This window comes from Lithobates pipiens, unplaced genomic scaffold, assembly GCF_037356315.1.
Source record: "Lithobates pipiens isolate NorthernLeopardFrog02 unplaced genomic scaffold, aLitPip1_a1.2 Scaffold_28, whole genome shotgun sequence".
Taxonomy (NCBI): Eukaryota; Metazoa; Chordata; class Amphibia; order Anura; family Ranidae; genus Lithobates; species Lithobates pipiens.
In genome coordinates this window covers 36,174,207-36,186,753 of record NW_027507789.1, presented here as the reverse complement: position 1 = coordinate 36,186,753, position 12,547 = coordinate 36,174,207, and the positions used below count along the sequence as shown (strand labels likewise).

The 12,547-nt window shown below is 40.5% G+C and overlaps 1 protein-coding gene across 11 annotated transcripts in view; it reads left to right on the top strand.

The window, feature by feature from the left end:
• The window catches only part of EPB41L1 (erythrocyte membrane protein band 4.1 like 1), a 209,251-nt gene that overhangs the window by 187,320 nt on the left and 9,384 nt on the right, over positions 1-12,547 (top strand). For 5 of the 11 annotated variants that reach the window (XM_077459070.1, XM_077459073.1, XM_077459076.1 and 2 more), the window contains 6 exons: positions 783-884; positions 3,729-4,940; positions 6,708-6,818; positions 7,926-8,246; positions 8,749-8,853; positions 12,366-12,431. In XM_077459070.1, the coding sequence (XP_077315196.1) occupies positions 783-884; positions 3,729-4,940; positions 6,708-6,818; positions 7,926-8,246; positions 8,749-8,853; positions 12,366-12,431 (1,917 nt within the window). The remainder of the gene's footprint in view (positions 1-782; positions 885-3,728; positions 4,941-6,707; positions 6,819-7,925; positions 8,247-8,748; positions 8,854-12,365; positions 12,432-12,547) is intronic. The other 6 variants (XM_077459078.1, XM_077459079.1, XM_077459075.1 and 3 more) reach the window with 5 other exon arrangements.

Sequence of the window (12,547 nt, the reverse complement as noted above, 5' to 3'; positions counted from 1 at the left end):
GAGTCAGCCTCTATGTTGTGGTACACTACACTGTGTGGAACTCAGCTGGTGCCCCGCGATTTCGATTACCAATACTGTTTGCTGGCCGTGATTTGCATATCAATACCGCCTGCTGCCCACAATTTACTAATCAATACAGCCCGCAATTGACATATCAATCGTGTACACGCACAGACCAAACAGCATTAGTTGACGCACTGGGCTAGGCCTATCTCAAGGTAGGGGCCTGGAGCTACAGCTCCAATAGCCCTATGTAAATCCGGCACTGCATATATGCGGCCCCACTTCTGTGGTGGCTGCGTTTGTTTTTCTTTAAACATTTTACCTCTATTTTCACCTGGTGAGAAAGTAGTAATATTGCCAAATCTCACTCCAAATCTCTTGAGAAAGATAGTCCGAGGCAGTAGTACCTTACAGCTATAAAGGCTCAATGCACAGGAAGCACACTGCTATTTTTCTTGAGAAATTCAAAATCTTTTGGATTATTTCTTAGACGCAATTAAAATTTGTGAATGTTCCATATACGATAGTAAATCTTGACTTTTTGAGTTCAGGTGCACTTTAATAGTAATGGAAGGACTGATATATTTATCTTTTCTGTACAAAATGTTACTCCAGACATTCCACTTGTACATAGTGTTATGATATATAATATAATACATGGTTGTGCTTGTAAAACCAAACCTATATTTTAACTATAATTGTACAGTCGTATTAAAATGCAACTATTCTGGTTTGATCCCTTCTCTAAATAACCCACTTTGTTTGAATTCTGTACAAAGCAGGAGGCGGAAGGTACCGGGAAAGAAGAGGAAGAGACAGATGCTGGTGCAGCCCAGGATTCTGAGGTCTTCATCGAGAAAAGCTTGGCTTCATCCCCAGAGGTGCCTCCACTTTCCTATTTTCCTGTGCACTTTAACCAACATTCAATTCTGAACTGCACAAGTCTTTGGGTAACCTTAAACTCTCCAGTTCAGCTCACAACACGATTACTCAGGATCATACATTAAGGGCATTTCTCTTGAACCATCAGCTTTTAGAAAACCTGTTAAGAGTAGAAATAAAATCAATAACTCTGTCAAATCACGCTCCATTATTGGTTGTCTTAGGTTTGAAGGATCCCCCAACGAGACAGATAATGTGGTAGCTAGAGAAGTCTATTTTACATGATCCTAGGGTGGTCAAAGATCTAGAGTTAGGCTTGGACTTTTTTTTTTTTTTTAAGGAGAATGATACAGAAAATATATTCCTGGTTGTGCTTTGGGAAGAAGACGAGGCTTACATGAGAGGAAAATTAATAGCGGAGAGGGTTAAAAATGAAGAAAGCATGGCGAGCTCAGTTTAACTTCTCCTTCAGGATATTCAAGGATTAGAGCAAATAAATAAAGAAACAAATAAAAATCAAACCACGGTGAGAGTAGCAGATAAAAGGAAGGTCTTAAAATCTTCGATCTTTGTATGTATTTGATACTACGCACGCATTTATTGAAATGGCAAGACGCTATTTTGAGATGGGAAATAAACCAGCAAAACTGCTGGCAGGAATATTTCGGGCAAGGAATACAGTTACTGTATTTATTGGCGTATAACACTCACTTTTTCACCATGAAAATCGGGTGCAAATAGCATGTGCGTGTTATACGCCAATACAAAAATTTACTTTTTTTTTCCCCTGAAACTTCCCTCTTAAAGTGAATGTGCGTGTTATACACCTGGGCGTGTTATACGCCGATAAATACGGTATATAGCTAAAATCAAGGATAGGAAAGGAGAGTTGAAATATTCCACAAGTGATATCATTAGGGGCACTACTAATATATCTGAATTGCTCTTTTAACACCTCCATGTGATCTGGCCGATTATCATTTCTTCTTAATGAGAATTGGGAAGAAAGCACTAATCCCACCTATGCTTTAGTTCAGTGCGTAGGGCAATACACAGGCAAATAATGTTTTCTTCTATTTGTAAAATTACATAAGATCAGAACTTTTTAAAACCTGTCAAACAAATGGCACACAGGTGTCATCTTGGACCTTCCTAAATTGCTTTTAATGGATAAGTGAATGTCTGTACTGCATTTTAACATCTTCCATCCAAAGAAAGACTACTGATTGAATAAAAGTTACCTTTTTTTAGGTCGGTCCACGCAAAAGTGTTCAGATAAACATGAAGCCCGATGGATTGAGCCACTGGCAAGATTTTTATACCCCTTGAGGTCTCTGGTGGTGCAATCTTCCTGCCATGCCTACTGGCTTTTTTCCTGCCTAGATTGGAGCGCTCACTATTTCTACTCACTTTGGGTATGCTCCTGTTGAATTTCATTGGAATCAAAGCATTGCAGCCATAGCAAAAACTTAATTCCACGGAAAGCAACCTATTCAACTCACTAGGGCCGCCTGGAACCACTCTGTAATTGCTTGCAATGCATGTGGTTATGGTAGAGCAGTCTTTCCTTTAATTGTTAGAAAAGGCAGTGAGGAGATGACATATCGCCTCCCAGCCACCTGTCAACGATGTTTCAAAAGGGCAACAAGGGGCTTTTTTTACTACATCTATTCAGTCTACCATGAGTACTGTGGTGACAGGGTCTCCTAAACTGAATTCCACCCTAACTGAATGTGGAGAATGGTGGTTACTGTTAAGTTCAGCTGATGATCTCTTGCTGCTTATGCGATTGCTGTCTGCTATAACTATGTGCCAGCCCTGCTCCATAGGGAATCTTCTCACACTCACAAGGACAATGAAGGGTAGTCTTTTAGGATCTAATCTCCAGAGTTAGGTATAATTTTTCACACAAGGGTCCCTAATCGGCATGTACTCAAAATCAGTATATTTGTTATCCAATATCATGAAAATGGCAGTTCATTTACATTACATGTGTTTTTTAAACACCGTATTTTACATTTGATTAGTAAAAGTGCATTTCTAGCCCAAAACTTTCTCTTCGGTTTTGAATATACTAGGGAATAGTTGAAACCCCTATCTGCTTTCTTTTTGTTGTTGTCTGTGCCCCAAGCAAGAGCTTTCCCTTCACAATTTGTTAGACCTAACAGGACGTGATAGGAAATCTTTCCAAAGTGAGGGATGATCCCCCTGGACAGCACCAGAACAGGCACCCCATTGGAAGATTTCCCTTCATCTTTTTTTTTTTTTTTTTTTTTGTGGTGACAGTTGTAAAATTTTCCATTTCTTAACACTATTGATTTCAGGGACAAAGGTCACCAGGGCGAAAAGAAAGGGTGGATCCCATTCACATAGAGCAACATAAAATTGACAGGGGTTCTCATCCTTCAGGCTATTAGACAGTTGTCACAGGAATAATTTCCCCATGGGAAAATTTTCCCTCAATTACTGTTCTGGTGGCAACTCAAAATTTTGCATATTTCTTTACTTTCAGTATTGGTGACATAAGTAATTAAAGACAAATAAAGAAGTTGAATCTCTCTAGAGGGGATTCACAAAGCAAATAAAACTTGACAGGGGTACTAATCCTTCCCTACTCTATTCAAAATTTACATTCATGCCAAAAACAAATGCGAGTGATAATTGCAAAGGCAGATATTTTTACTTTTATAAACAGCAATTAAAAACATAATCATTGAAACAATGATCTAGACTGTAGAACAGAAATCTAGGGAAAACACTTGAGGAAAGCAATTGTTGTAAAAAACATATTTTCTGTCGTCGTAAGTTTCCAGCTAACCCCTTTCGCTCTGGTCACCATGCAGGGCATGGAGCATTGGGTTTTTATAGAAAGGACAACAGAAAAGTCTCCTACACCACTTGAAGAGGTTCAAAAAAAGCAGTCTGTCCAGATTTCTGGACAGGAGTTGTCCTCGAAAAGGGAAGAACTCCACCAGAAAGACCACCATCACAAGGATAGGGAGGAACGAGAAATGGATCTAACTGAGGAGAAATCGGTATCTTTGATGAAGGGAGTGGAAAGAAGAAAGAGGCTACCACAGAGAGAAGAACGCCTAGTGATGGTCACCAGTGAATGGGATATTGTAGAAAGCAAAGCAAGAACGGCACCTGATGGTGCCCCTGCAGAAGATGGTAGGGAATGGGCACTCAGGTTGGAAAATGGCAAAGCAACGTCCTGGGGAAAAGGTGAACCATCAGATTTCAGAGGGAAAAATGGAGTGAACAGAGAAGAGACCAGCACAAGAAGGATAGGGAGAGGATTAGTGGGATCAGCAGAAGGACACCAAGAAATGGGTAGAACCATTGTTGAGCTTGGGGAAAGCCGAAGCGTAATTTTGTGCGAAGATGAAGCTGATGACAGTGCTGAAGAAGGAGAATGGCACAATGAGGCCCACTGGGAGGACCAACCGAAATCTTTGATTTGGCGTGAGAGTGCAGGATACCAAAAGAAAAACAAAAACCTGGAGAACATGGACATTTATGCGTCGCCAAACAAACAACGTGGGAAGCATTTTGTTGTCTCAGATGACCAAAAGGAGCAAAGTCAGCTAGGGGAGACGATGACAAAACTGTCCAGAGAGTACATAACTACTGACATTCTTATTCCAGATGACCATAATGAAGATTTAATAGAAGAGGAACATGGTAGGACCATTATCAATACAGAAGAGGCAGGACCTTCTGGTCTAGCAAATGAACAGTTGTCCTCAACTGTACAAATGATAACTGAGAGGAGCACAGAGGACTTACCACTGGAAGATTGGGGTCCGCCAGTGCTTCATTTTATGTTGCCAACCATTATTCCACTACCAGTGGCTGCTCCCAGGGAGAGAGGTCACCAAGAATTAGCCACAGATAGTAATCCAACTGAAAGAATTCTTCTACAGCCAAATCACAGCCATCATGATGCCCATTATTATGAAGGAGATGAAAGCCCTGCTGAATCCAAAACTGACACTCCTGGAGACCTTTCCTCTCCAGATTCGGGCTGTGAAATAACGCTCACAGATGCAGTGGTAACTCCTGATCAGCATGTTTGTAGGGGGGAGGGAAAAGGCACCAAACCTGCTTTTTGTGGGCCCATTGTGATTTGCCTAGCACGCCAGACCTCTGTATGAGCCAACTGAGGGGGCATGATGTCGTAGTGGGATCTGTCTGCCTGTCTGTACCAAAATCCTCCCAACATTCGCTTCTGGCTGAAGTATCGTCTGGCTTAAAATACCCCGTCCCCCAAATATCAGGCTGAAAAGCATGGAAGCTAAAGAGGAGACGGGAGGGAGTTTCTGGAGGAGGGCTAAATGAAGGGGTGCAGCCACGGCTAAACTGGCAGCATCAGTAAAATACATCTCCTGCACTCCAGGAATAAGCGCTTCCAGTGACACTACTGTGAATCATTGGCTCTGGCAGCTAGTTCTTATTCACCTGGGAAAACCAATACTTGGCAGATATTCTGCAGTTCATGCCCCATGTTAAATACATGAGTGGACTGAAAAAAAAAAATGTCTTGCGCTTTGCACCTCTATGGAAAAGAAAAGGTTACTAATCTCCATCCCACCTCCTCCCTACTCACTGCACTGAGGCTGCTGTGATCCTGCTTTTGTGCTCTGCATATGGACACTGATTCACTGGGCTGCATTAAAACTTGAAAGAGCTTGTACTGTCTTAAACCATGTTTGGTGTCAAGGCCAAGTTGAACTACTTGAAGAAACATAGTTATATGCAGCTCTATTTCAAAAGATATTCTTTTTTTTTTTTAACTCTTATTTCCTTCTACTTACCTATGTCTCTTAACCCCTATCTCTTCCTTTTAGAAAAGTTTGCCTAAAAACCATAGCCATAGCATCTAGGTGGATTGCAGCTTGCATTTTGTAACCTAAACTATATGGACACCTGTCCATCACACCTACTTTATGGTCAAAGTATGTGGACATCTCTCTAAATTAGTTCAGATGTGTCTAGGGAAAGTTACTCTTATGGACACAGCCTACAAGGTCATTTAAAAAAAATGTGCACTTCCAGCCCAATGGCAACAGTCTGGGGAAGGCCCTTTTTTGTTCCAATATGACTGTGTCCTTGTACACAAACACAGGTATGGAAGCACATGGTTTCAATATGGGTCTCATGTGGAGGACTGTGAGTGGCCTGCACAGAGCCCCAACCTGAACCCCATTGAACTATTTTGGGATAAACTGAAACACCAATTGCGAACCAGGTTTAATTGTAAAACATTAGTCTTCGACTTTGCAAATCCTCTTTTGGTTGAATGGGCACACATTCACATAGACACACGCCTAAATCTTGTAAAAAACCTTCCCAAAAGAGTGGAGGTTGCTATAGCCCCAACAGGGTTGAGGGCAACTTAATATTTATGCTCATGATTTTGGAACAAAATGTTCAACACGCTCATATACTGTAGGTGTGATGGTCAAGTATCCACAAACCTTTTAACATAGAGTGCAGGTTAAACACAGCTGGAACCTCATTGGCTGTGCTAGAAATTAACTCCGCAATCCTCAAGATTTCATACAAGAGCTCCTTTGTCTCTTTTTCTTTCTTTTCCGCAAATCGTGTGTTATTTTTTTTTTTCTCCAACTGTGGCCAGAAAGTAGAATATACCCTTCGCTGTTACATCTCATAATCATTTAATACAGCCTAGTGAATCTGAGTCCACCTTTGCCTCGCTTGATGCTGTAGTGCCCAGCATCAGTCTCATGCATCGTGCTGCGGGTCTTGCTGTTTGCTCCTTGGGAATCCTTCACTCTAACCCTTCTCTCCTGCTCTAGAGTCAACCTCTTGAACCAACATCCTGGGAGGAAAGGGATATCCCATGTGCCCTCAGAGAGGTCTCCCTGCCGGACCAGGGATATAGGAAAGTCGGGACTGTCCATTTTCAGGTCAGGGCCATGAACGCCCTGATTTTGCCCTCTTAATTCCACTACTGCCTTGCAAAGAAATTCATGTCTTTTCATATTTATTTTAATGTAAAACATGTTATGTACAAATGATCTTCAGATAGTCACAGATTTATAGGTTTTTACGGCATCACTTCTGTGGATGGCTGTACAATGGAATTCTTTTTAAAACAATTGAGAGGAAGAAAAGTGTCTTTGATCATAGCAGGCAATAAGTATCCAGTTGACATTCGAACAAGGAAAAGCCGCTCCAGGTAGGTCCACTCATACACATACCCCACACATTTTCCAATTGGGTGTTGACTTGCAACGTGTACTAAAAACAACAAAGAACATCCGGATAGCCACACTCCAATGCAATCCACTTTATTGCAGAAAGAGAGACATATACATTAAGCTGTCATTGACACAGAAGGGGACAAGAAGGGTGACGCGTTTCTCGCTACCTGCACTTAGTCATATCCAGTTGGCATTGGTTAGAAAGTCAAAACTTGGGTATGAATTGGTTGCTATGACCAACAAAGCTGCTTTTCTTTTGTCCAGAGCTAAATTTGTGTTGTCTGTACATGTGAACTTGTGATAATTAGGATGGTTTGCCCCAATGTGCATATAGCCATATAAATTGGATTTAGAAATCCTAGATGTACTGTATTTCTTCATCAGCTCTTTTCTTAATATAAAGTGTTAAATGTAATTGTTGCTCTAATTACCCTAGACATAAATCTGTTAGGGCTGTATATATATTTTGGAATGTTGACATTGATCAAGTGGTGATGAGCTGAGAATAAGTTCCATATATAATTTTCTTAATTCTCAAATGGACTATTTCTTTAAGCAAACAATAAGGTGAGAGGGGTGTTCTCAGCAACCTCAGTATAATTAAACCAGTACATGTGTAGTTTTTCTACTTGTACTGTATGTATTTTCACAGAATATATCTAGTTTTCTAATTCGTAATTTTAAAATTGCATTGCAAACTTTTATGGAAGGGCAAAATCACGCATCTGTCTGAACTCATCTGAATTCACCTCTTCACCAGCCACCTATTTCACTGTGACTTTCCCATCATGGCTTTTTGAATTCCCCCAGAGAGTGAGCAGCAGGGAGACAGAGGAAGGGCGAACAGCAGGTGACGAGGAACAAGGAGCTGGCCTTCTAAAAGAAAACCAACTAAGCATTGAGAGGAAGTGTTCAAGCATAACCGTCAGCTCTACATCCAGTCTGGAAGCTGAGGTGGACTTCACAGTGATTGGAGATTACCACTCCAATGTAGGCTTCGAGGATTTCACCCGCAGCCTTCCTGAACTGCATCGAGACCAGGGTGATGGGGCTGGTGGCACAGAGAATAATCCTGCAACAGCTCCGCAGGAAGTACGCGATGAAGACAAGCAGGAGGAGGAAATAACAGAGGTACAACTCTACAACACTGGAAACCGCTGCTTATCAATGTTGTATTTCTGAATACCACAACTTGGCTTCTCCAGTTTTCCATCCATCCCTAAGGGTTTAACGGCATGGAATGTATTAAAAAAGTGCATGAAATCTCCAAGCACACTTCTCCATATTCCCCATTCCACATTTGTTCTTGACCATCCTGTTTGTATTATACCATAACTATCCTGCAACCTCTGTTTGCATGCCCCTGTATTATCTGTTACCTTTGACTTGCATGACGTTGGCAGCCAACCACCAAGCCAGGTAATATATTGAATGTCATCTGCTTAGTCACATGGCATCATGAGTATATGTACTTTGTATGCATATATTTCTTCATTTTATTAATAGTTATCCCGTGCATGTTTCTAATTGATATTGTGCGTGGCCTTAAAATGTTCTATGTATCATACAGATAGTACCCATAGCAGTCTGCTGTAATGTCCTCTCATGGTAATGAATTTATTTGTTCCCACAGTCACAATGGACAGAGAAGCATGTCGTCAGCAGTGTGAGTACAGTTAGCAGCACAGATGGGGAGAAAATCACAAATATACAGATTACTTCCATGCAAACCACTCAGGTAAGATTATGTAATACATTCTATTAAGGTACACAAGTTCATTCTGCTAAAAACAGAATCACATAAGCTTCCAGATGGTGCCCTCTATATGTTATATAGGAATGCATCTGACCCCCTCCCCGTTTTAACTTCTCTACAGTTAGCACTCTCACCTAGCAGTAAGAAGGGTTGCTGGTTCGAATCCCAACCACGACACTACCTGCATGGAGTTTGCATGTTCTCCCTGTGCCTGCGTGGGCTTCCTCCCACAATCCAAAGACATGCAGGTAGGTTAATTGGCTTCAGTCCAAAATCGGCCCTAGTATATGAATGGGGACCTTGGATTGTGGGCTCCTTGAGGGTAAGGACCGAGTGTGCAATATACAGGGATAGGGACAATTGTAGACACTCACTCAGGCTGAACTGGATGGACTGGTGTCTTTATTCAACCTAACTAACTATGAAACTATGAGTACACATGGAGAAAGATGTATACCCCAATATTACCGAGTATATAAATTCTGCATGCAATTATTATATATGTGCACTCAAGCAGCCTAACTTGTATAAAGACTGGCTTGCATAAAGGGTTACGGAACTTACCTGTATTCATGTTAGAGACTATTTGCATTTAAAGCACAACTAAAGCCACTACAGGTCTGCAAAGCAATTGATATAACGCCACTGTCATCTTCTGGGTTTTATTTCAGCCCAACATCTTCACTCTTCAAATATTGGGTGACTTATAATAATATACCTTTTGCATATCCAAGTTGGAATCATATTGCCCCGGCATACAACTCCATTATTGGCTTCTTGCAGATGTCATAAATGGCCCCTTTAGTGTACACTGCACTCCACATCAAATTTTCTTCCTCCTCTTAGCATCTTTTTTTACAGTTTAGTTCTGCTTTATTAAGACAGTGGGGTTGATTTACTAAAATTGGATGGAGAGTGCAAAATCTGGTGTAGCTCTGCGTGGTAGCCAATCAGCTTTTAACTTCGGCTTGTTCAGTTAAGCTTTGGAAAAATAAACCTGGGAGCTGATTGGAGAATGCAGAGTTGCCCACGATTTTCTACTCTCCAGTTTTAGTAAATCAACCCCAGTGTCTTATTCAAATGAGCATTTTTTTAGCAGTCAATGGGCTGTTAGTTTACTGTAGTGCGAGCAATAAATAACTAGGTTACTTCCCTTTGCACCGTTTGGTTTGCCTGTTTAAAACAAACCTGTAATTTTGTCATTCCTAATAAAGTGTTGGCTTTATTAGAGGGTAGACACATGCCTATATTCTATGCACCCCCCTGCCATTCTATTTGGCCAACCAAAATCTTGCAATATCATTTTGCAAGTTTTCATAGAATATGATCCACTATAAATATGATTGACTATGTGCCTGCCTTTGTAAATTCTCACAGTAGCATCACTATTTTATATATCTATAAATATATATAAGGATGTGTGTGGTTTTGATGATGGGCGTTATCAATATAGCCCAAAACTGTTAACTTTTAACACTATTGATTTTTTTTTTTTGTATTGTTTTAATTTTTTCATTAAATTTCATATGCAGGAATCCTTTTGTGTTTTATATATATATATATATATATATATATATATTTATATATATATATATATATATATATATATATATAAATTGTATATCCAGAAGATTTAGCCCCCCTTCATGACCAGGTCATTTTTAGGCAGTGCGCTACTTTAAATGACAATTTTGTGATCATGCAATGCTGTGCCCAAATACATTTTTCCCACAAATATCTTTCTTTTGGTGGTATTTCATCACCACTGCGTTTTTTCATTTTTTTTTTGTGCTGTGAACAAAAGAAGAATGAATATTTAGAAAAAGAAAATATATATTTTTTACTTTCTGCTATAAAACATGTCCAATTAAAAAAAATAATAATAATTTCTTTATAAATTTAGGCCAATATGTATTCTGCTATATATTTTTGGTAAAAAAATCCCAATAAGTGTATATTGATTGGTTTGCGCAAAAGTTATAGGGTCTAAAAACTATGGCATATCGTATACTGGAATTTTTATTTACTTATATATTTTTTATACTAGTGATGCCAGTGATCAGCGACCTTATAGCGAGACTGCGATATTGCAGCGGACAATGGGACACGAACTGACACTTTGTGGGAACTCAGTGATCAGTGTTAAAATATGCACTGTCACTGTACCAACAACACTGGCTGGGAAGGAGTTAAACATCAGGGGCGTTCAAAGGGATAACTATGTGCCTAGCCAGTGTTTGTGTGTATTGTGTTAGGTTCTTTTACTAAGGGAAGTGTTGAGTTGTATTCCTTGCAGGGAAACAAAATCTGGCACATCCCCCCCTGTCAGAACGGAGCTCTGCTTTGTTTACTTAGGCAGAGCTCCGTTTTGTGTCTCTCTGTCTGACAATCGGTGGGTGCCAGTGGATATCCACTGTCTGGCACCCGCAAATCGGCTTCTTCTGTGAGTAATCACAGCAGAAGCAGCCCTCCAGCAGCGGGTGTACGTGCCCCCTAGGCAAAAGTGCAGAATCACATTTATATACACGCGATTCTGTGCAGGAGGGCCGACCTGTAGCAGTATATCTGCTATAGGGTGGTCCTTAAGTGGACATAATATAAGTGTGTGTATATGTGTGTGTATATATGTGTATGTGTGTGTGTGTGTATATATATATATATATATATATATATATATATATATATATATATATATATATATATAATATATATATATATATATATACACATATACATACACACACTTATATTACGTGAATATATATAAGATAAGGTATTTTTAGCCAAAACAAGAGGCATAGATTTCACTATAGACAGCTAAAGTTATATGCAAATCTCGTTGAGCAAAGCCTTAGGCCGCGTACACACGCGCGGACTGTTCGCCCAACTTTGTCCGTCCAACAGTTTCAGCAAACAGTCCGCTCAAAATTAGCATGGACGGACATGCCCACACACGACGAACGAACAGTTTGCTGAAACCGTGCGCGATGACGTGAACAGCACGTACGACGGGACGAAAAATACGACGTCCTATACACTGCATTATAGCTTTCGGCGTGAAAATCCTTTCTGAGCATGCGCGCAACTTTGTTTGACGAACAAGCCTACACACGAGCGGGCTGTTCGCTGAAACAAGGTTTCAGCGGACAGTTTTTCGGAATTTCCGAAAAACCTTGTCCGTCCAACTGTCCGCTGAAACTGTCCGCTGAAAGCCCACACACGAGCGGACTGTCCGCCCAAACACTGTTCAGCGGACAAAGTTGGGCGAACAGTCCGCCCGTGTGTACGCGGCCTTATGACTCCTGAACCTTCAAATTCGTCCTTTAATTTGATGGGTGGGCTCAGGAGGCATATTCTCCAAAGGAAAACTTTCCTTCTGTGTTTGCAGAAAACTCAGACAAAGTCATAATGGTGTTCATTATTCATCTTCCATCCAAAGTTTGATAATGTTTCTATCCTTTTTCCCATTTTAACAGTTCTTTATATTTTGGCAGGTGGATGAGAAGGAGCCTGTAGTCAGCAGTCATACTGTCACTTCACATACTGTACACCCAACACTGGTAAGATTTTATGCTGTAACACCAATGACTGGAACAACCCTTTACAATAAAACTTACCTGGTGTACTCAAACAGTCTGTAACCATTGTGCCCAAGGTGGCATAGTAATGCTAGGTC